Raw genomic sequence first — 21,021 nt, 5'->3', positions numbered from 1 at the left:
TGGATAAAACCTTTAGAAGCTCCAGCTGAATGGAGTGTGGAGCATATCTGTGCTGAGGGATGGGGAGGGAGAGGGTGAAGTGATATAGCAGAAGGCAAGCACCCTGAGTCACTAGGCTCTATCCGTACACCTCATCCATCCATCCATCCATCCATCCATCCATCCAACCAAAAAGACCTTGAGAATTCAAAGATGAAGGTCACAGTTCTGCTTCAGCGAGATCATAATCTACCAAGGCCCAGAGACCAAGCAGCAGGCACTTGGCTAAGACACAGCATCCTGGCATCACCAACAATAGGAGCCCAAGTGGCAAAGACTAGTTCTGAATCCCAGAAAAGAGGTAACAGGAAGAACCTAGCTGGGTCTGGGGGCATCAGGGAAAGCTAAACCCTCCTTCCTCCCTAAATGATGCAGGAGGCCTGAAGCTGAAGACTCCTTCTTGAGCTGGCTCCAGCCAGAGGCAGGAAGAGAATAAGCAGGGGCTAAGCAGAGGGGTGTCAAGGGTACAGGCTGAGGGGTCAGGAGGAGTTGCTGGAAACAGACACTGGGTCTGAATGGCAGGCAGGTTGGGACAGGGGCCCTGGCAGGCGGCATCCTTTGGGAGTAAGGCTCAAAGCAGGGTATGCATTCATTGTTTGTGCATGCAGTGTTTGATTATTAGAGAGGCTGAGAAATCCAAGATGGTGGGGCCTGGGCGCTAAGCTGGGCTGCCCAGAGCAGGAAGCACAGTCCAGTTCAGTTTAATGAATACTCATGCCTACTGCATATGAGGCCACCAGGATGGGTGGGACTGTTCCTGCTTGGAGAAGCTCTCAGGATGGCTCAACGTTTTTCCTCACCCCACTTGGTTTTTCCTCGCCAAGACTGGCCTACTCTGCTCTTGCCACCTCTCAAGGGCCCACAGGATTTTAGAGATAAGAGATGCTGGGTCCAAGGAATCAACACACTTTATTAGATCCACTAAGTGTCAGGGGAGGGCCCTGGGCCCTTGAGCAGGTTTCAAGGCTCATACTTAGATTCAGTCTGGTCTTTCTCCATCCTGCCTCTCCCTCCCAGTCCAGGTTTCACTGCTGGAGGGCTCCCGACTTCTGCCTTCCCTCTGGCTCCTCCAGTCATCATCTCGAATGGAGAATCTTTCCTCCTTCCAGGGACACCACGACTCAGGAAAGGAGGCATCCATGAGCAGTCTAGCCTGACATGCTCTCCCATCAGATGCCCTGAAGCTGGGCCCAGAGTGGGCACCCCAGCCTGTGCAAATGCCTGTAGGATTGCCTTCCCACGACGACTAGGGTTTCCTCAGTGCTCTGGGTCTGCATGCAGGGGGCGGTAGGCAGATGTCTGGTGCTCTTTAAGTTCAAAGGCGTCATGGCCTTCCCTGTGGAGCACAGATACAGGTCAGGAATCACAGGCAGCCCTGGAACCCTCTCAGTCTCACAGAACATTCTACCTGCACCTACCGGAAGCAGCGGGCACAGTAGAGGTCTCCGTTGCAGCCAGCACAGCGCAGGGTGGCGTCCTCATTGCAGATGCAGCACCAGGGGAGCTCCTCTTCCTCAGCTTCAGGCCTGGGGGCCATGGCCTGGGCCTTCAGGGACCAGAAAGGCATGGGGAGAGTAAGGTACCCAATGGGGTAGGGGAGGGCTGCTGCAGGAAGAGCCGGCCAGGCAGGCTGTGGTGGCGGCCTGGGGGTCTGTGTCTGGGGCTTTTCTCACCTCAGGCTCTGCCCTGTGGGATGGGGCCCGGGGTCGAAGAGTTGGCTCCGCAGGAATGTTAAAGCCACTTGCCTCATCCAGGGCAGCTTCTTCAGTGAGCTGTGGAGAGGGCGAAGAGGTACAGCTCCCTGCTCCAGGCCCAGGCCCAGCGCCATCTCCCGTATTTATTTGCTCTGTGGCCTTAGCTTCTCAACCCATCTTCCTTTATCTGTTGCCTGTGAGTGCTGATACCTGATCTCAATGGGCCAAGGGGCAGGTCTGGGTCACAGGGACGGTAGGGCCCAGCTAGAACAGGAGCTACACAGTGACCGGCCATCTGGCCTCAGAGCAGAGGCAAGATGAACGGGGCCAGGTGGGTGGTGGGGCAGTGAGGCAGACAGGACCAGGGGTAGTTGGTGGGTGAGGTAGGCCCCACCTGCTGCAGGACTCTCTGGATGGCTGTCTCCTCATCCTCGTCGTCATCACTGTCTGGGAGGCGGTAGTCCTGAAGGGTCACTTGGAGAGGGAGAGATGGGAGCAGGGGAGGAGTGAGGCTGAGAGAGTTCACCTGAGCAGCTGTACTCTTGCCCCCAGAACTGGATGGGTTTCCAGTGGCACTTTTTCCAGAGCTGAGCAGCTCTGCAGCCACTCTGATCAGACCCTGCCCCTCTGTGTCCCACTCTGCAGGGCTGGGGGGCAGGAACAGAAGGCCCTGCACCTGAAGGGACTGAGGGTCCCCTGTCTCCTGATGGCTGCCACTTATTCTTCATCCATTGCTTTGCCCGAGTACCTTCCTAGTGACTCTGGGCAGAGCTCGATGGACCCCTGGGCACAGCGACCTAGGCACCTGACTCAGCCTAGCAGGGAGTGCAGCCATTTTGCAGAGCTTGGCCTGGGAGTGGGAATGGTAGTGGGGGGCTGCTCCCCAGCCTCTACCTTTATCAGGGTCCTGTCCCTGCAGCACGGCCAGGCGCTTGGCAAGGGCCAGTATTCGCTCCTGCCTCGTGTTTTCCTGGCGCAGCTCGACTGCTGCCTCAGCCAGCAGCCTGCTCTTCTCCTCCTCCAAGGACCAGGTGGTCTGCCTCTTAGAATTAGTGCTCTGGTCCCCTGGGCCACCCTGGTTGAGGTCGTTCTGGATCAAGGCAGCTGGAAGAAGCAATGCAGTCAGGGAAGCAGAGACATTCCAGCCACTCATCAGAAACCACTGAGCCCATTTCTCAACTTTTTTAAAAAAACATAGATTATCAGCTTTTTGTTCAGCACTAGCTCCTGTGGTTTATATTATAAGGAAAATGAGCATTTCCTCCATTTTTCCGAATGTAAAAATCTAGTAATCTTAGACATGTTTTTTTCAACCACATCCATCTCCACCCACTTGATATTGTAACATGCTGCCCTTAGGGTGGGCATCCATGGTATGAGAATCACTGCCTGAAAGGATCAGGATATGGGGAAGCCAAGGTTCAGCCAGTCTCTCTGCCTTACAGGTTGGAGGCATCTTCAGGGAGCAGCAGAGAGAAGACAGGAGGGAAACTGAGGTCTTGTATGTCAACTAGGCGGAAAGAATTTTACCAGAGTGGATGTGGCTCTGACATGGTCCCCTTTAGCTCAGAGTTTCAGAGCAAGAGATTTGAAATCAGATAGCTTTGGCTTTAAGTCCCAGATCTGCGCTTAATAGCTGTGTGACCTTGGTTAAGTTCCTTAAGCTCACCAAGCCTCAGTTTCATCATTTTATTAAATATGGATAATAATAGTAGGTACCTCATTGGATTACTGAGGATATTCAATGAGATTGTGTCTCTAAAGCAGGGTTTCTCAATCTCGGTTCTATTGACATTTTGGACAGGATAATTCTTTGTCGGGGGGGCTGTCTTGTGCATTGTTAATTTTATTTATTTATTTATTTTTCCCCCAAAGCCCCAGTAGATAGTTGTATGTCATAGTTGCACATCCTTCTAGTTGCTGTATGTGGGACGCGGCCTCAGCATGGCCAGAGAAGCGGTGCGTCGGTGGGCACCCGGGATCCGAACCCGGGCCGCCAGCATCGGAGCGTGAGCACTTAACCGCTAAGCCACGGGGCTGGCCCTGTCTTGTGCATTGTTTAGCAGCATCCCTGGCTTCTGCTCACTAGATGCCAACGGTACCATCTGAGTTGTGACAACCAAAGTCTCCAGATATTGCCAAATGGGCCCTGGAGGGAAAATCATCCCTGGCTGAGAACCACTGCTCTGAAGCCTTTGAACAGCACTGTCTGATAGAATTTTTATGATGATGGAAACGTTCCATATCGTGGTCTGTATCTGTGCTGTCCGAGATGGTAGCCATGAGCCACATGTGGCTACTGAGCACTTGAGCACTGAGGAGCTGATTTTTAAATTTTATTTAATTTTAATTAATTTTAAATAGTCTCCTCCTCCTTATCATCATCATCAATGCAGAGAACATTCACTGAGCACGTCCTGTGAGCCAGGCAGGGTCCTAAGCACTTATTAAATTATCTCATTTACTCCTCAGGACTTCCCCAGGAGGTGGGTGTTACCACACACATCTCCATTTTACAGATGAGGAAAGTGAGACTTAGATAGGTCAAGTAACTTGCCCAGGGTCACACAGCTAATAAGTGGTGGAACTGGGAATCACTGTCTGATTCTGGAGCCTACACTTATCCACTAGGCTTACACTGGCTCCCGTTAGAGTAAAGACTCAATAAATGGTAGCTCTTATAATGTTTATTGTTCTCTGATTTATATGCACCTCCCAGAGGGTGGGCAGCAGAGCCTCTCCCACCTGGGGAAAGAGGTGGGGCAGGTCCCTGGGCGAGCCAGGTGGAGGGGTTACCTGGGCCTCCTTGTTCCGAGCTCTTATCAATAGCCACTTCAGCTGCCAGCTGTGTCAGCAGATCCTGTGCCTGCTGGTCCTGGGTCCTGGTGTCTGGTGGCTGATGTGCCTGTTCAGAAGAGGGAATCTCAGTCGGGAGTGGGGTAGGGGGAAGCCACACTGTAAGCCCCAGAGCAGTCTAGGTCAGGGGTGGATGTTGAGGAGATCTCAAAGCTCAGAGAAAGTGGACTAATCCAGGGCCCACATGATTGAGTAGGTCTGGCAGTCTCCAACAGCACCGAGGGGCCACTCTTTCCTGCCCCACCCAATCCTGCTGCTTGCTCCTCGTTCTCTGGCCTGGCAGGAGGCCTGAGGATCAGGAGAGGGGCACGTGGGTGGGAGGCTTTGCCAACTCCTGCAAAGTACATAAGCATACATGGATCTGGGCTTCTTCTGGGTCCTAGGACCCCCTTCCCTCCCAAGCCATAGCACTCACCAGCTGGGGTGTCTGAGAAGGTGGAACTCTGCCCTGCAACGCAGCAAGCCGTGCCTCCATTTCCTGGGTGGAAGGTATGGGACCCCGGGGTTCATCCCTCAGCGCGGCTAGCCTGGCTTCTATCTCTGCCAGTGAGGGCACTGACTCTGCAATTGGCATGGGGGAACCTTGTAAGATCCAGAGAAATCCCAGTCCCTGGAGCCCTGGATGGTGTCCTTTAGGCCACCCTGCCTACCACCACTCACTGGGCTTGTTCTCCTGGCGGAGCCGTGCTAGGCGCTCAGCAATGACTTCATCTTGTTGGGTCAATCCCCGGCTCCGTGGAGTGCTGGGCTTCTGCTTGGCTTCCAAGGCTGCCACACGCCTGGCAGGATGAGATAGAGGCTCTTGAAGAAGGCAGAAGGGAGGGGTGAAGGCACCCACTCACTCTTTCCCACTCAAATCATTTCTAGGCATCTAGGGAAGCCTCCAATGGACAATGTTCTCTAGTCTTCACTCATGTCGCCCTGCAGCCCAACCCAGCTGACCAGCTGGAGGGTCCAGCTGACAGGGCAAGGTCTACTAAGAACCTTTTCTGCCAGGCCGGCCCTGTGGCTTAGCGGTTAAGTGCGTGCGCTCCGCTGCTGGCGGCCCCGGTTCAGATCCCGGGCGTGCACTGACGCACCGCTTCTCTGGCCATGCTGAGGCCGTGTCCCACATACAGCAACTAGAAGGATGTGCAGCTATGACATACAAATATCTGCTGGGGCTTTGGGGGAAAAAATTAAAAAAAAATAAATAAATAAAATTATTAAAAAAAAAAAGAACCTTTTCTGAGGAGAGGGCTGATGAGCTGCTTTCTGAGTCCAAGGGGGCATTCAGGAGCCTGAGAGGCAGAAATTCTCCTGACTCTGTGCCCATTTGATCTAGAGGCTGGGAAGAGAGTCCTACCGTATGGCTCCCTTGTCCTTTCCCCATCCCCATTTGTCTCTGTCCCCTCAGCACTTACTTCTTATAGTTCTGAGGTGGTGACCACTTGGAGGCACTGCCAGGAGAAGATCCTCTATAGAGAAGAAGTCTGGTGTCAGAAGTCCTGCCATCCACCAGCCAGTGTCCCCCACCCCAAACACTTCCTGGGCTGACCTCTAGCCACAGAGCACAAGGCTGTAAAGGCTGGCCAGCAGCCCACTGCCATGCTTGGCTGAGTCTGTGCCCATGTTGGCTTCTCACCTGGTCAGGACTTCGTGGCACTGCTTGCAGACTTTCTGTTGGGTGTTTCCAGCCCGAGGCACCACTGCACTGAAGCTAAGGCAGCCAGAACAGAAGGCCCGGCCACAGTTCTTACAGCCATACTACAAGAAACACGAAGCAGGGGAATCTACCTCTCACCCACCCCTACAGGCTCCTCCCTGGGACTCTCCAAGCACACACAGAGAGAAGACACTGCAGTTGTGACCAGGTGCTGGGAAGAGGATGAGAAGGGGCCCCTAAGGCCTAGGGAGAGACAGAGGTGGAGGGTAAAGTGATTCCTCTATCTCCAGTCTTTACTTGATTCAAATCAAGTAAAGCTTCATTCCCATGCTTTTTACCCTGTCTTCAATTTCCTGACACTGGGGTGTAGAAAAAAAACAGGCAAAGCCCCATGCTTCGGGTCACTGACTCTTCAACACAGGAGAATCATAGAGTGCAGAGCCCACGCCTTCTCTGCTCTAGCAGAGATGGAGGAAGGCTTGGCTCAGGATGAGATGGTAACAATAGCCTCCATTTATTAAGCACTTACTGTGTGCCAGGCACTAAGCTCAGTACTTAACATTCATCATCTGACTTAATCCTCACAATTTACACACGCTATTTTACTTAATCCTGATGACCACCATTATTATTCCTATTTTAGATGGAGTCTAAAAAGAGGTTATATGACTTGCCCAAACCAAGGTCATTTGGTGAATAAGACAGCAGAGCTCAAATTTGAACCCTGACCACCTTGACTCCAAAACTCAGGTTTCTAAATGCCACACGGATCTGCCTCCCAACCTGCTATTCATTCATTCTATTTGGTGCCTATCTCTTGGTCACAACTGAGGCAGAGAAAGCCTGCAGTTTACCACGGGGACTTGGGGGGGTCTATGCTGAGGACAAAAGAGACTTTGCCATGGTGCCCTGAGGGCAGGAGGAAGGCAGTTGGTAACCTAACTCAAGAAACCTGGTAAGGGCAGGCTGCATGATGGTGAAGGTTTCAGAGCAGAGTACAGGCATGGCATGATGGAGAGTGGTCACAGGGTATGAACTAAGATAGGGCTGCGGAGGAGCAGGGTGGAAGTAAAGAAACAGCCGGATCCTCCACTTCGCAGATAGAAAAGCCTAGCTTTCCAAAAACGACAGGAGCACACTTTACAATTTATAGGGAACTTTTACCTCCAGCACCTCACTGGACCCTCACACCAACTCCTAAAGCGAGAGAGTGTTAGCACCATTTTACAGAAATGGAAACAGAGGCTCAGTGACTTCATCAAAACCACACAGCTGGAAAGGGGCGTAAAACCAAGTCTACAGAATGCAAGTCCTATGCTTTTCCCTTCACTCCGCTCCTCCCTAGCCCTCTAGCCCCCGAGGAGAGAAGACTCGCCTCCTTCTTGAAGAGGGTGAACTTGACAGCGCAGCCATAGCACCTACTCTCCATCCTGGTTCCTGGCGCGGCGCGGCAGGATCGGCAGTATTGAGATCGCACTCACCGGGTCCAGAGCCCCTTGGACCTTCGCCGAGCCCCGCCCCTGCCCCTCACACCCACTCGCGCGCGCCAGCTACGGCCTCTGGCAGGGGAATGGCGACCCGCCACCCCAGCTGGAGAGCGGCAACGCGGCGTGGGGGCTGCTGGGAGTCGTAGTTCATTCATGACTACCCGCTTCCCTCAGACGCAGTCAAGCCTGACCCAGAACACGACATTTCCCAGGGGGCTAAGCGTCATTTAGCCGGCACGGGGCCGACGGTCCCCGGGAATCCCCACGCACGCTTAGACTCTTGGGAGTTGTAGTACGAATTCAGTCAGGGTTGGAGCCATGGCGGTGGCCAAGGAGCTGTTACAGATGGACCTGTACGCGCTGCTAGGTATTGAGGAGAAGGCGGCGGACAAAGAGGTGAGAACGGTTGGCGAGGAGGGCCGGTTCCGAGCGGCGGCCTGGCGGCCCTTCCTGTCTAGGCGCCTGGCCCGCGGCTGGCACCCGCCTTCCAGGTTCGGCCGGGCCCTAGGCGGGGAGCGAGGGGTGGGCCGAGGGCCTCAGAAGGCGGGCCCGCAGAACTTTTCTGGATGGTCTGAGGGCCTCACAGGAGGGAGGCTCCTTGGCTGAGGTACCGCGGTGTCCCTGTGGCTCTTGTCTAGGAGAGGCCGCGGGGTGAGCCTGGGAAGGAACGCTAGCCTCCTCCTTGCGCCTGCGCACTGGCAGACTCTTGTTTCGTTTCTGTCTTGACTGTGGCTGCAGGGTGCTTGATTCGTCTCTCCTGCAGGCTGATTTAACTCCGCTGAGAGCCTAGGGCAGAAGAAAGGCCAGGTCTCAGGGGTCCTCCACTCCCTTTTCATCTCCTTCTTGGCATTGTTACCTATGACTCTGCCGTCTCTGTGTTTTATCCACCCCAGCCCATTGACTCTTTTCGAGTAGCAGATGCTCAAGTGTTGCCTTCTCAACATGTGCTAGTGGGCCAAAAGCAGGAGGATCAGAAGGGTAAGGCAGATGACTTGGAGTTCCACAGGAAGGTGTTGATAAATGTGCCAGGGAGTGGGACACTGATCAAGCTGTAATTAAGATTTCTATCTTCTCCTGGATCACAGTGGTAGTTGTAGTGATGTAGGAAGGGAAGGCAGATAATTCATCAGATTAAAATGCATGCCTACGAATGCCCCTGTACTTCCAGGCTGCTCTGTTCATGGGTTGAGTGAGCTTGTGAGAAGCAGCAGCTCAGGGAGACCCATAGGGCCCTTGAGGAGGGTGCTGGCAGCCTGCTCAGAACTGTCGTCTGCAGCTGCAGCTGCAGCTGCAATCAGAAGTGGGCCCTGGGCATGTGTACAGAGCACCAAAAGCATCTGCTACACCTGTCTTAGAAGTCTTAAAATTTCAGTATTAGTAATGCCTAACACCTATATAATGCTTACTCTGTGCTGGGCACTATTCTAAGTGCTCTACATTTGTAAATTGTTTAATTAGTACTTTATTAATAGGAGAAATTACTTTGGACATGTGTTGTAATTGTGAAGTATGTTGGAACTCTGAAAGTGAGAACTCTTGAGAAAGGCAATTGTGAGCCCTTGATGTATATATTAATCAGAGAAGTGACACAATGAGATTTTAGAGAAAATATTCAGCATCAGTATGCAGAATGGATACGAGTGGAGGATGGATAGAGGAGCTACCACTAGTGAATCAGGTGGGACTGTTATCTAGGCAAGAGACCAAGGTCTAAGCAGGGCAGTGTGGTTGGGATCCAGTTTTCACTCAGATGAGATGAGGGATATGTGAGAAAGCTCTTTACAAAGAGTAACAGGTGCTGCTCCATTTAGTAGGGGAAGCACAACTTTGTAATACTAGGGAGAGTGTGGTCAGTTCCTTAAGAGGAATACAGACAGAGTGCTGTGGATGTTCAGAGTAGGCTGAGGTAGCTTCTAGTTTGGGAGAAGGGGTGGGGGAGATAGAGAAGGCATTTGAAGCCTTGAAGAATAGGCAGAGTTTGGATGTGTGGAGATGGAGGAAGTGTATTCTGAGAAAGGGGAGAGTGGGTACAGTCCAGGTTGTGTGGAGCATAGGCCAAAAAGAAAGAGTAAAAGAAGATAAACCTTGAAAAGTAGGTTGGGGCCTTGTCATATTCTGTAGGGCCACCTGGAGGACCAACAGATATTTAAAGCATATACAAGGAAAGCCTCCTAAACTTTGGTTGTCTGATCATGTAGTCTAGGAGTTCTTAATTTGGGGTCCAAAGAAAGGTGCCAAGAATTGAATAAACCCCTGAAATCGTATATATATATATATATTTATATATACATTTTTTGTGTATTCATTTTTGAGGAGAGGAGGTAATTCTTATCCAAAAAAAGTTAAAGAAACTCTGCTCTAGGCCAACCTCCTGTGTTACTGATGGTAAAACTGAAGCTCAGAGAGGGTGGTTAGTGATAGAATTGGGACTAGAACTCAGACCCCCTGATGCCCAGCCCAGGTCAGTGCTCCTCGCACTGTGTCACTCTGGCCCTGTCCAGCACCATACAGCTCGGTGGTAGTGATGAGCACCAACATCGTTCAGACCACTTCTCTGAATCCCAAATCTGTATAACCATCTACCTATTTGATGTCTCTGTTTAGATGCTTCACAGGAGTCTAAATCTTACGATATCCAGAATTGAACTGGAAATTCTCTCTCCAGACCTCCTCCTTCCTTGGACTTCTCCATCTCAGTAAACAGCACCAGTGTCCATCCACTTGAGCTAGGAACCTGGAGTCATTCCTGACACCTCCCTATCCCCTCACTCCTGCCCTCTAGTCCATCACTAGGTCCTAATGAGTCAACCTCCCTAATAATTTTCAAACCTGTTCACTTATCTCCATCTCCACCACCACCACTCCAGCCCAAGCCCCCATCAACTTCCATCTGAACAGTTAGAGTAGTCTGCCAGCTTGTCTCCCTGCTTCCAATCTATTCTATTTTGATCTGTTGTGCTCCTCCAATCTCTTCTCACAGAAAATGGAATGATCTTGGTACTCTCTTAAAATTCTATTGCCGATGCCGGCCCCGTGGTGTAGCGGTTAAGTGCTTGCACTCTGCTGCTGGCGGCCCGGGTTCAGATCCCGGGCGTGCACCGACCACTTGTCAGGCCATGCTGTGGCGGTGTCCCGTATAAAAGTGGAGGAAGATGGGCACGGCTGTTAGCCCAGGGCCAGTCTTCCTCAGCAAAAAAAGAGGAGGATTGGCATGGATGTTAGCTCAGGGCTGATCTTCCTCACCAAAAAAAAAAAAATTCTATTGCACTTTTAATAAAATACTCAGTAGAGTTTCCTCTAGTTTCCTACCCGTTCATACATGCTTTTTCCTCAGCCAAGAATGCTCTTCTTCCCCTTCCATTAATCTGGATTACTTTTACTTTTCCTTCAGAACTTAGCTTAAATGGCACTTCCTCAGAAAGGTCTTGCCTATTATTCTATTTCATGGCAGCCAGTTCTCCTTTCCAGCACTTATTTTGGTTTGCAGTTATGTATTCATTTGTGTGATTATTTGCCTCATGCCTTACTCCCCTCTGTAAGGGAAGTAGACCTGGGAGCCCTGAAGAGCAGATCTGGTCCGTTCACTTCTGTAGCAGCCCCCTCCTTGGTGACTGGCACAGAGTAGGCTCTCATAAATATCTGCTGAATGAATCAAGTAGCGGCTACAGAGACCACTGGGACAACTTGACTTAAGAATCAGGAGACCTGGGGCACTGCCCCACTCAGGGCCTGATTTTCCTCAAAGGTAAAATGAGGAAGTTGGGCAAACTATGGCTTCAGGAGTCAAATGGCTCATATCTGTTTTTTTAACGGCCCAGGAGCTAAGAATGGTTATTACATGTTTCAAGGATTGTAAAAAAACAACCACCACTCAACAACAAAAAAAACAACCTGATTTAAAAATGGGCAAAGGACTTGAACAGACATTTCTCCAAAGAAGATATATAAATGGCCAATAAGTACATGAAAAGATGCTCAATACCGCTAGTCATTAGGGAAATGCAAATCAAAACCATAGTGAGATACCACTTCACACCCACTAGGATGGCTATTAAAAGAAAACCCCAGAAAGTAGCAAGTGTTAGCGAGGATGTGGAGAAATTGGAACCCTTATGCATTACTAGTGCTGCAGCTACTGTGGAAAACAGTATGGTGATTCCTCAAAAAATTAAACATAGAATTACCATCTGATTCAGCAATTTTACTTCTGGGTATATACCCCAAAGAAGTGAAAGCAGGGACTCAAACAGATATTTGTACATCTTTGTTCATAGTAGCATTATTCACAATAGCCAAAAGGTGGGAGCAACTCAGGTGACCGTCGACAGATGAATGGATAAGGAAAATGTGATATATACATGCAATGGAATATTATTCAGCCTTAAAGAGGAAGGAGATTCTGATGCTGTTACAACATGGATGAAACTTGAAGACATATGGTAAGTGAAATAAGCTAGTCACAAAAGGACAAATATTGTATGATTCCTCTTATATGAGGTTCCTAAAGTAGTCAGATTCATAGAGACAGAAAGCAGAATGGTGGTTGGCAGGGGCTGGAGAGTGGGAGTGGAATGAGGAGTTGTTTAATTGGTACAGAGTTTCAGTTTTACAAGATAAAGAGTTCTGGAGGGCCAGCCCCATAGCTTAGTGGTTAAGTGCGAGTGCTCCGCTGCTGGCGGCCCGGGTTCGGATCCCGGGTGTACACCGATGCACCGCTTGTCCAGCCATGCTGAGGCGGCGTCCCACATACAGCAACTAGATGTATGTGCAACTATGACATACAACTATCTACTGGTGCTTTGGGGGAAAAAAAGGAGGAGGATTGGCAATAGATGTTAGCTCAGAGTCGGTCTTAGCAGAAAAGAGGAGGATTAGCATGGATGTTAGCTCAGGGCTGATCTTCCTCACACACACACACACAAAAATAGTTAAAATGGTAAATTTTATATCTCTTTTATGTTAAATATATTTTACAATAAAAACAAACGAACAACCAAACCAAAACAAAGAAGAATGTGTGACCAAGACCGTATGTGGCCCCCTAAAATTTTTGCTGTCTGGCCCTTTATGGAAAAAGTTTGCCCACGCCTGCTAGAATTAGGGACAAGTCCAACTTCACGTTTCTGTACGTGGAGCTAGCACTTCTGCAAATGCTTTCCTCTCACAACAAACCTCAGAGGCCCAGAACTGGGCTAAACACCACCATTCATGGAAATTTAGGGAGTCAGCAATTCCCAAAGATGACATTTTTCTTCCCCTTCCAGCCCTAGAGGAGATAGGTAGGCGAAGGTGTCATTTGCTTGTAAAAGCCTTGAGTTGAGGACCTGGATTTGGTATGGAAGTGCTCCTGGGGAGAGTATCATGCTCCGGGGAATCCAGTCTCCTGCTAGAAGCTGAAGCAGTGAGCCCCAGATTCTTACGTGCTCATGTGCACATGCTTGTGCACGCATGCACACACATACATTCATGGGACGGGGCAGGGCCCCAGGGCCTGCCAGGGTGAAGAGTAAGTCGTGGATTAATGCCATTTGCAAATCCTCAAGAGATTATGAGGTAACCTCAGGAAATACCTGGGTGACTGCAGTGCTCTTCTAACCCTTTTCCTGGTTCGGTTCTTGCTCCCTTGAGCCTCTTCATGCAGCAGCCAGAGTGAGCCTTTAGATTGTAAATCAGATTGTTTCACTTCTGCTCCCACCTCTCCAGTGGCTTCTCATCAGTCTTAGAATGAAACCCCAAGCCCTTTCCTGGCCCATGGGGCCCTCGTTGCCCCTCCTGCACATTCCCTGCCGTTCTCCCTGTGCTCGGTGTGCTCCGGCCACATCAGTCCTCCTGGGATTTTTTTTTAATTGTGGTGAAACATACACAACATAAAATTTACCGTCTTAACCCTTTTTGAGTGTACAATTCAGTGTCATTAAGTACATTCACATTGTTGTGCCACCATCACCACTATCCATCTCCAGAACTTTTTCATCATCCCAAACTGAAATTCCATACCATTAAACATTAACTCCCCATTCCCTTCTCCCCTCAGCCTCTGGTAATTGCTATTCTACTTTTTTCCCTATGAAATTGACTATTCTATGTACCTCATAGAAGTGAACATACAAATATCATAAATATTTGTCCTTTTGTGTCTGGCTTATTTCACTTAATGTTTTCAAGGTTTATCCATGTTATAGCATATATGAGAATTTCCTTCCTTTTTAAGGCTGAATAATATTCCATTGTATGTATATATACCACATTTTGTTTATCCGTTCATCTGTCTGTGGACATTTGGGTTCTTCCCACCTTTTGGCTATTGTGAATAATGCCTCGGTGAACACGAGTATTCAAATATCTGAGTCCTACTTTCACTTCTTTTGGGTATATAACCAGAAGTGAAATTGCTGGATCCTATGGTAACTCTATGTTTAATGTTTTAAGGAACTGCCATACTGCCTTCCGCAGCAGCTGCACCGTTGCACATTCCCACCAGCACAAGAGTTCCAGTTTCTCTGCATCCTCTCCAACACTTGTCATTGTCTGTGTTTTGGATAATAACCATCCTCATGGGTGTGAAATGGACCTCCAGTGATATTTTTTCAGACCCAACACATTCCTGCATCAGGGCTTTTCCACTTGCTGATGCTTCTGCTTAGACCATCTTTCTCCAGGCAGTTGTGTATCGCACTCCCATACCTTATTCAGATTTCCATTCAGATATCACCGCCTCAGCGAGGCTCTCCCTGACCACCTATTTAAACTAGCTTCCCCCACACCCTTACTCTGCTATATATTTCCAAGTGGTACATCTCACTACTGCACATTTTATTACATACCCATTTGCCTATCATTGGTCTCCTCCAGTAGAATGTAACAAATCCAGGAAGGAAGGGACTTCCTCTGTTTTTTCACTGCTATCTCTAGCACCTAGAACAATGCCTAGCCCTTGACAGGTGCTCAATAAATCCTTGTTGAATGATTGCATGAATATGCATTATTATTTTCTTAGGCAGGAAAACTTTGTGATAAAGCGAAATTACTAGACCAAAAGTAAATATATTTAAAAGCTTTTTCAAAATTGTCTTTCAGAAAGGTGGTACCGACTCATACTCCCATCGGCTAGGTAGGAGATCACCTATCTCTCTGCGCAGCCCCCGTCCTGGCTTTCTAAGGCAGCATGCTGTGTGCGCAGTGCCCAGGGCCCTGCCCAGAGCAGGCACATGCTGGATCTTTATTCAGTCAAACTTTACAGTGTTCTACAAATTCAAATTTTCGTTCCCTTTCCCTTTCTCCATGTGTGGTTTAGAGGAGGGTAGAAACATTTCCTACAAACAACATTTGATTCTACAAACTTTTATTAAGTGCCTGCCGTGTGCCAGCCTCAGAGCCTGGTGCTAGAGATACAGAAGTGAAGAGAGCAGTCTCTGTGAGGTCGCCCTGTTTTTCTGTTTCCAGCTTCTCTGTCTCTTGCTCCTGTGGCGCATCATTTTGAAATACAGACGTTAAAGCTGATAATTCTAGAAGCTGATGCTTTCTAATCAGATGATGATTTCCTAGAGAGTGTAATGTGGTACAGAAAATAACGGTTTTTATAACTGATCTTAACAAGTAAGGCCAGGAATTCTTGCTTGTCGCATCTACTGTGTGTTCAGAATGGATGGAAATCATAATAGAGAGCATTGAGCAATGTTGTAAATGCGCCTTTATAATCACCTTTGTGCTTGTCCCCAGTGATAGTTAAGAAAGTGGACTTTGGAGTCAGACTCCCTGGATACTGACTGGCTCCATGACTTACCTAGTTTGTGACCTTTGAGCAGATATTTAATCTCTGTGTGCCTTGGCTTCCCCGTCTGCAAAATGGGAGTGCTGGCAGTCCCCCCTTGTTGGCATTGTTGTGGGCTCGATCCATATAAAGCCCTTAGCACGGCGCCTGGCACAGATTGAGTGCGCGCTACCAGTTAGCTCTTGCTGTTACCGTTGTCGCTCTACCATCCTTACATGTGAGCGCTGAAGTCAAATACAGGTCTCCACAGCTCACATCTGAGGTTCTCTCCACCCCGACCCCTTCTCTCTCATTCCAGTCCTGACAGACCCGTGCTGATTTACCTAACACGACACTGGTAATTCTCGACTGAGGCAGTGGTCAGGGTAGAATGGAGGTGGGGAATCAGGTAGAACACAACTGAGCATCACCAGATTTCACTGTTTAGTTCAAACCTACAAATGAACGGAATTCATCACCATAGACAAGGTACTGGGTGGGAGTGATGGGACTTTAGAGCTAAGACATCACTTCTGCTTTCTGGCAGCTCACACAGTATAGTGAACAATGAATTCTGAGGTACAGTGAAAAAGACTCAATAAAAGTATATGAGGAGGGCCGGCCCCGTGGCTTAGTGGCTCCGGCCATGCTGAGGCTGTGTCCCACATACAGCAACTAGAAGGATGTGCAACTATGACATACAACTATCTACTGGGGCTTTGGGGGAAAAAAATAAATAAATAAAAATCTTTAAAAAAAAAAAAGTATATGAGGAAAATGCTGTAGGGATAAAGAGGAAGACATGATTCATATGATTGGCAGGATCAGGGAAGACTTCCCTGAGGAGGTATTTTTGTGCAAATCCTTGAGGGGAGAAAAGAATATATTGCAGCAGGGTTAGAAGGGATCTTTGTGGTCATTTACTTTCTTCATTTTATAGACAGGAGGATGGAGGTCCGGAGAGGTTATGGAACTTGCCCAAGATCACTCAGTGAGTGAGGGTTGGGCCAGACTGGAGCCCCAGTTTAATATTCTTTCCACTCCTGTGCAGCCAACACGTGTCTTTCTCTCCGCAGCTTCCCCTTTCATTTGCAGCCTTTTTTTTTTTTTCTTTGGTGAGGAAGATCAGCCCTGAGCTAACCTCAGTTGCCAATCCTCTTCTTTTTCCTGAGGAAGATTGGCCCTGAGCTAACATCCGTGCTCATCTTCCTCTATTTTCTATGTGGGACACCTGCCACAGTATGGCTTGATAAGCGGTGCACAGATCCGCACCCGGGATCTGAACCTGCAAACTCTGGGCCACCGAAGCAGAGCGTGCGAACTTAACCACTACGCCACCGGCCGGCTCCACATTTGCAGCCTTTTGAAGGGTATAACTTGCTGTACCTTAGCAGGTATCGCTTGGTGAAGGCAGGTGCTTGAAAGTACATTTTGATAAACTCTTTCAAGACTCAAATTTTAAGTCTGTTTACCAGAAAAGCTACCGTGGAAACTTAATATTGACATTTTCAGGGAGGGAGGTTATATTTTTTTATTGCTTTAAGGAAAAGGCTATTTTGCCTTTATGCTAGCTATTATCTTTATTTAAACTACATATTTCTGTTATACTCTAGAAGGTGATGTACCAACATTGTTTCTTAGAGATTTAAGAAGAGTAGGTTTTTGAGGACAGAGGACAGAGAAGGGCTTGAAGGAAAGGCATGAGCATGAAGGTGTAGAAGTAAAAGTGCCTGGCATGACAAGGAATGGGGCATTGCCTCGGGCTTGTTGAGGATATGGCTGGAGTGAATCTGAAAAATGTGGTGTCTTTAGGCCTCTAGGCCCTCAAGTGGTTGGACCTGATTCTGTGGATTCAGTCCACTGTCTCCAACAGGAACCTTTCCCAAAGCCTCTTACCTCCAGACCAGGTGCTGAGGCCTCGAGGTTGGGCACTCAGCCTGGTTTCACTTGTCAACAGTTGTTCATTCACCAAGGGCCTGACCAGCGCTGGGTTGGAGCCAGGCCTCAAAGTCCTCTGATCTTTGGTGAGGAAGATCTTCCTCAGGAAAAAGAAGAGGATTGGCAACTGAGGTTAGCTCAGGGCTGATCTTCCTCACCAAAGAAAAGTATCTCTCTGATGGTTAACTCACTCCTGGGTTTGGGTTTCTGGCTGAAGCTCTGGATTTTTGAAGTTCCTTGGCTGCCTGTTAAGTCAAAGGGAATGATTCATTTGTGTTTGTAAGCCGTAAGCTATTCATTAACATTCAAAATCATACCTCACATTTATGTGACACCAAAGTGCTTTCACATAAATTACCTCATTTGATGTGATCTTTAAAACAAGCCTGTGAGGTAAGCAAGGACTATTAGCTCCAATTTATAGATAAGAAAACTAAGGCTGAAAGAGTTTACTTGACTTGCCCAGCATAAGGTGGCTGGAAAATGCAGAGTGCCTGTGTGAACCCGAATTTTCTATTCCTCTTTCAGAGATTTTTTCCATGACCCATCCTTTAGGAGAATTAGGACAAGAGACAGGTCTGTAGGCCCCAGAGAGCCTCGCAGCTCCATCTGTGACACAGATAGAGATTTGACTCGGTGAGTAAAGCTGCCTGACCCGGGTAAACCCGACAGGTATGAAGCTGATCTGGACAGCTTGAGGAAGTGCGTTAAAATTTGCGTTCAAACTACCGAAGTGCAGTTTCCATTGCAGTGAGGCAGCACTCAAAATATTCCCTGTTTGCATAACTGCTTTCTCTATTGTTGCTGTTCTTGAGTACTATTATTTATTTGTTATTATTTTTCTTTAAATCAGTTCACTTCTTTTTACTAATATAAATTTGTTTATAAAGGAAATCAGTGCATTAAGGGAAAAAAAGAAATGAATGACATGTAGGAAGTAGCAGGGCCCAGAGAGAAGGAGTTCTCCACCTTGGGAGACGGCAGAGACTGGGCAGAGAGAGTGGCTCTGGGGCTGGGAACCCAGGTCTCCAGGGGCTGATGGCAACAGCAGGCAGTGGGGAGAGGTGAGGGGCGGCCAGACCCAGGGTATCTGACACATCTGAGGGGTGAGCATCTCCAACCTGAGACAAGAAGGCGGGCACAGATTTTGGAGTCTGAGCCTGATATAGGGGTGCTTAGGGTCAGGGTGGGAGGGAGGAGACAGGGCCTGAGAGAAGGGGGTCTCTGAGGAGGAGGAGGACCGTGGACTGGGCTCCAGGTGGGCAGCTGGTTTGGGGAAGTGGGCTAAGAAGGAGGGCAGAGCAGAGGTTGAGGCCCAGGAGTGAGTATTAGGTCAGCTAAAGGTGGGGGGACCCAGAGGTGAGAGCCCAAGGGATGGGAGGAGCTGACGAGTGACCTCAGGGGTGGGCTGAGTATCCAGATTCCAAAGGGCGCATAGTGGCAACGTTTGGGGAGAAGCAGGCCAGGCCCTGTGCACGGTCCCAGTTGGTCCAGGCTGCACAGGTCACTGTCCTGAGTCTGGACCATGGGCATGGTTAGCAGACTAAGGGAGATGTTGGTGTGAGGCCCGAGTTCTCCCAGAATCATCTCGGTACCACCAGCGGGCGCCCTGGTTGCTCTGAGCCTTAGGAGCAGTCCATGGTTTCTGTAGTCACCAGGTATTTGGGGATTTTTCTGTAGTGCTCTTGCAGTGTGGGCCACAGGCTGTAAGGAGGGAGAGTGACCAATCTTTCAAGCAGAGGGACTTCTGGATAGGTACCCAGAGCTCTGTGGTCTACTTCCTGCCTGTACCATCAGACAGTCACATAACCTCTGGTGTTTCGGCTAGTGCGGGGATGGGGAGATGTCTGCCTCCCTCAGGCTTGGGGAGAAATTACTGCCTGCACTGAGGTTACTGACTGTTTCCATTCCTGGAACTGGGCCTGGTAATGGCTTTCTAGCCGATTGACTGGGATGGTTTGTGCATTCAGTACTTCTTGTAACATAGAGCGGCCTCCCTGTGTGTCATCTGTAACCGAGTCCGACCTATGAGTCTAGCTTTTGAGAACTGGGCCTAATTACTTGTACCACTTACTTACCTGGCTCCAAGTTTTATTATAAGAAAGGACAGGGCCGGCCCTGTGGCTTGGTGGTTAAGTGCGCGCACTGCGATGCTGGTGGCCCGGGTTCGGATCCCGGGTGCGCATCGAGGCACCACTTCTCCGTTCATCCTGAGGCCGAGTCCCGCATACAGCAACTAGAAGGATGTGCAGCTACGACATACAACTATCCACTGGGGCTTTGGGGGGAAAAATAAAATAAATAAAATCTTTAAAAAAAAAAAAAAAAGAAAGGACAGCAGCCTTTTAAAAAAAATAATGATGTCTTCTTTGTAGGGCACCTTTCTTTTAAGTTAATGATGGCTATTTTATATTTATTGGACCCTTTAACACCTTGCTTTTTTGGGTGACTCAGGAGTTCATTCCCCTCAAGAGGTGAAACTGGAGACAGATGGATTGTCAGAGGCCCTGCTGTGCCTGGTGCCAAACCCAGTGGAGATGGTGGGGACCCAGCTTCCAGCCCCCTTCCCTGCTCTGGGCTCAGGTTGCTGCAAGTGGCAGAACCAGTTATGGAGGCTCCGGGACGGGCTGGGTGGCTGCTAATTCATGACTCATTCTTCCCCTCTGTGATGTGGGCTCTGGGGGAATAACATATCGTTCCCACTGTGGTTTTCTTGGCGGTCTGCGGTAGTGATTTCTTCCCTTCTCCAGACTTGGTTTCTCAAGAGGAGGTGTTAGCAGGTAGAAGGGGAAATTGTGAAATAGTGGTGAGGTCTCCTAGCGTCCAGACAGCACCACTTCCTCCTACTCCTCAGAGCACCTGAAGTAATTGACATAGTTGAGGCTTTCTTACTATGTTTAGGTTTCGAACAAATGAATGCTTGCCCCTTTCATTCAATAGGTTTTTATTGTGTGCCTACTAAGAGCCAGGTGCTGTGCACTGGTGCTGTTCTGGGCCCTCGGGATAAGCAAAACTCCTTGCCCCCTGAAGCACGTTCCCTTTATTTGTAAGGGGAACCCCCATAATACCTGTATGCTCTCATTTAAGGTGTCATTATAAGCAGTTTGTTTGTTTTTCCAGGCCATACCAGAAAAGAAACAGCAGGTTAGAAAGCACTTCTAGGGAAATGCTGGAATCTGGTACAGTCTAGTAAGGGCTGACTAGGGAAGAGATAAAAAACCTATAAAAAGTAGAATTTAAGATCATCGCCACCTAAGGAAGCATAGGAAAAGCCTGACTCTTAGCCCTCAGTATCACTTGTATGTGTTGTACTGTTCAGTAGTTTATGTTCTGGATGATGATCTTGAGACCTGGAAGACAGACTAAACTCAAGTAGTGTCCTAGGATGGAGAAGGGGAGAGGGTAGGCAGTAACATTTTAGAAAGATGTCAGGAGAAAGACCACACTTCTGCAAACGGGAGTTTCAAGTCCTCGTGGGTTGTATGTTGATCTGAGATCTTTGTCGTTGTGGGGCTGGGCCTTGGAGACAGCCTGGTCTTCTGAGAAACCATGGTCTGGGCTGGGGGCATTGGGTGGGAAGCCCCTCAACTGTCACCTAGCTCCTCTCTGTGA

General features: G+C 49.0%; 2 protein-coding genes across 3 annotated transcripts in view; one reads left to right on the top strand and one right to left on the bottom strand.

Moving 5' to 3' along the window:
- Positions 1-929: 929 nt before the first annotated feature.
- ZFYVE19 (zinc finger FYVE-type containing 19) lies at positions 930-7,958 on the bottom strand. The gene is made up of 11 exons (XM_004421426.3): positions 7,610-7,958; positions 6,214-6,335; positions 5,993-6,046; positions 5,250-5,368; positions 5,005-5,150; positions 4,530-4,638; positions 2,628-2,837; positions 2,128-2,207; positions 1,713-1,811; positions 1,458-1,585; positions 930-1,375 (listed from the first exon to the last, which is right to left on the bottom strand). Exons 1-11 carry the CDS (start codon positions 7,661-7,663, stop codon positions 1,297-1,299), a joined length of 1,200 nt encoding a protein of 399 aa, XP_004421483.1. The 5' UTR covers positions 7,664-7,958; the 3' UTR covers positions 930-1,296.
- Positions 7,959-8,002: 44 nt separating this feature from the next.
- DNAJC17 (DnaJ heat shock protein family (Hsp40) member C17) overlaps positions 8,003-21,021 on the top strand; it is a 35,132-nt gene continuing 22,113 nt past the window's right edge. For both annotated transcript variants that reach the window (XM_004421424.3, XM_087425280.1), the window contains exon 1: positions 8,003-8,117. In XM_004421424.3, the coding sequence (XP_004421481.1) occupies positions 8,040-8,117 (78 nt within the window). In that variant the 5' untranslated portion in view covers positions 8,003-8,039. The remainder of the gene's footprint in view (positions 8,118-21,021) is intronic.

Source organism: Ceratotherium simum, chromosome 3 (assembly GCF_057802395.1).
Source record: "Ceratotherium simum simum isolate JZ-2026a chromosome 3, ASM5780239v1, whole genome shotgun sequence".
Taxonomy (NCBI): domain Eukaryota; kingdom Metazoa; phylum Chordata; class Mammalia; order Perissodactyla; family Rhinocerotidae; genus Ceratotherium; species Ceratotherium simum.
The sequence above is the reverse complement of the archived record's forward strand: the minus strand, read 5'-3'. Positions and strand labels throughout refer to the sequence as shown.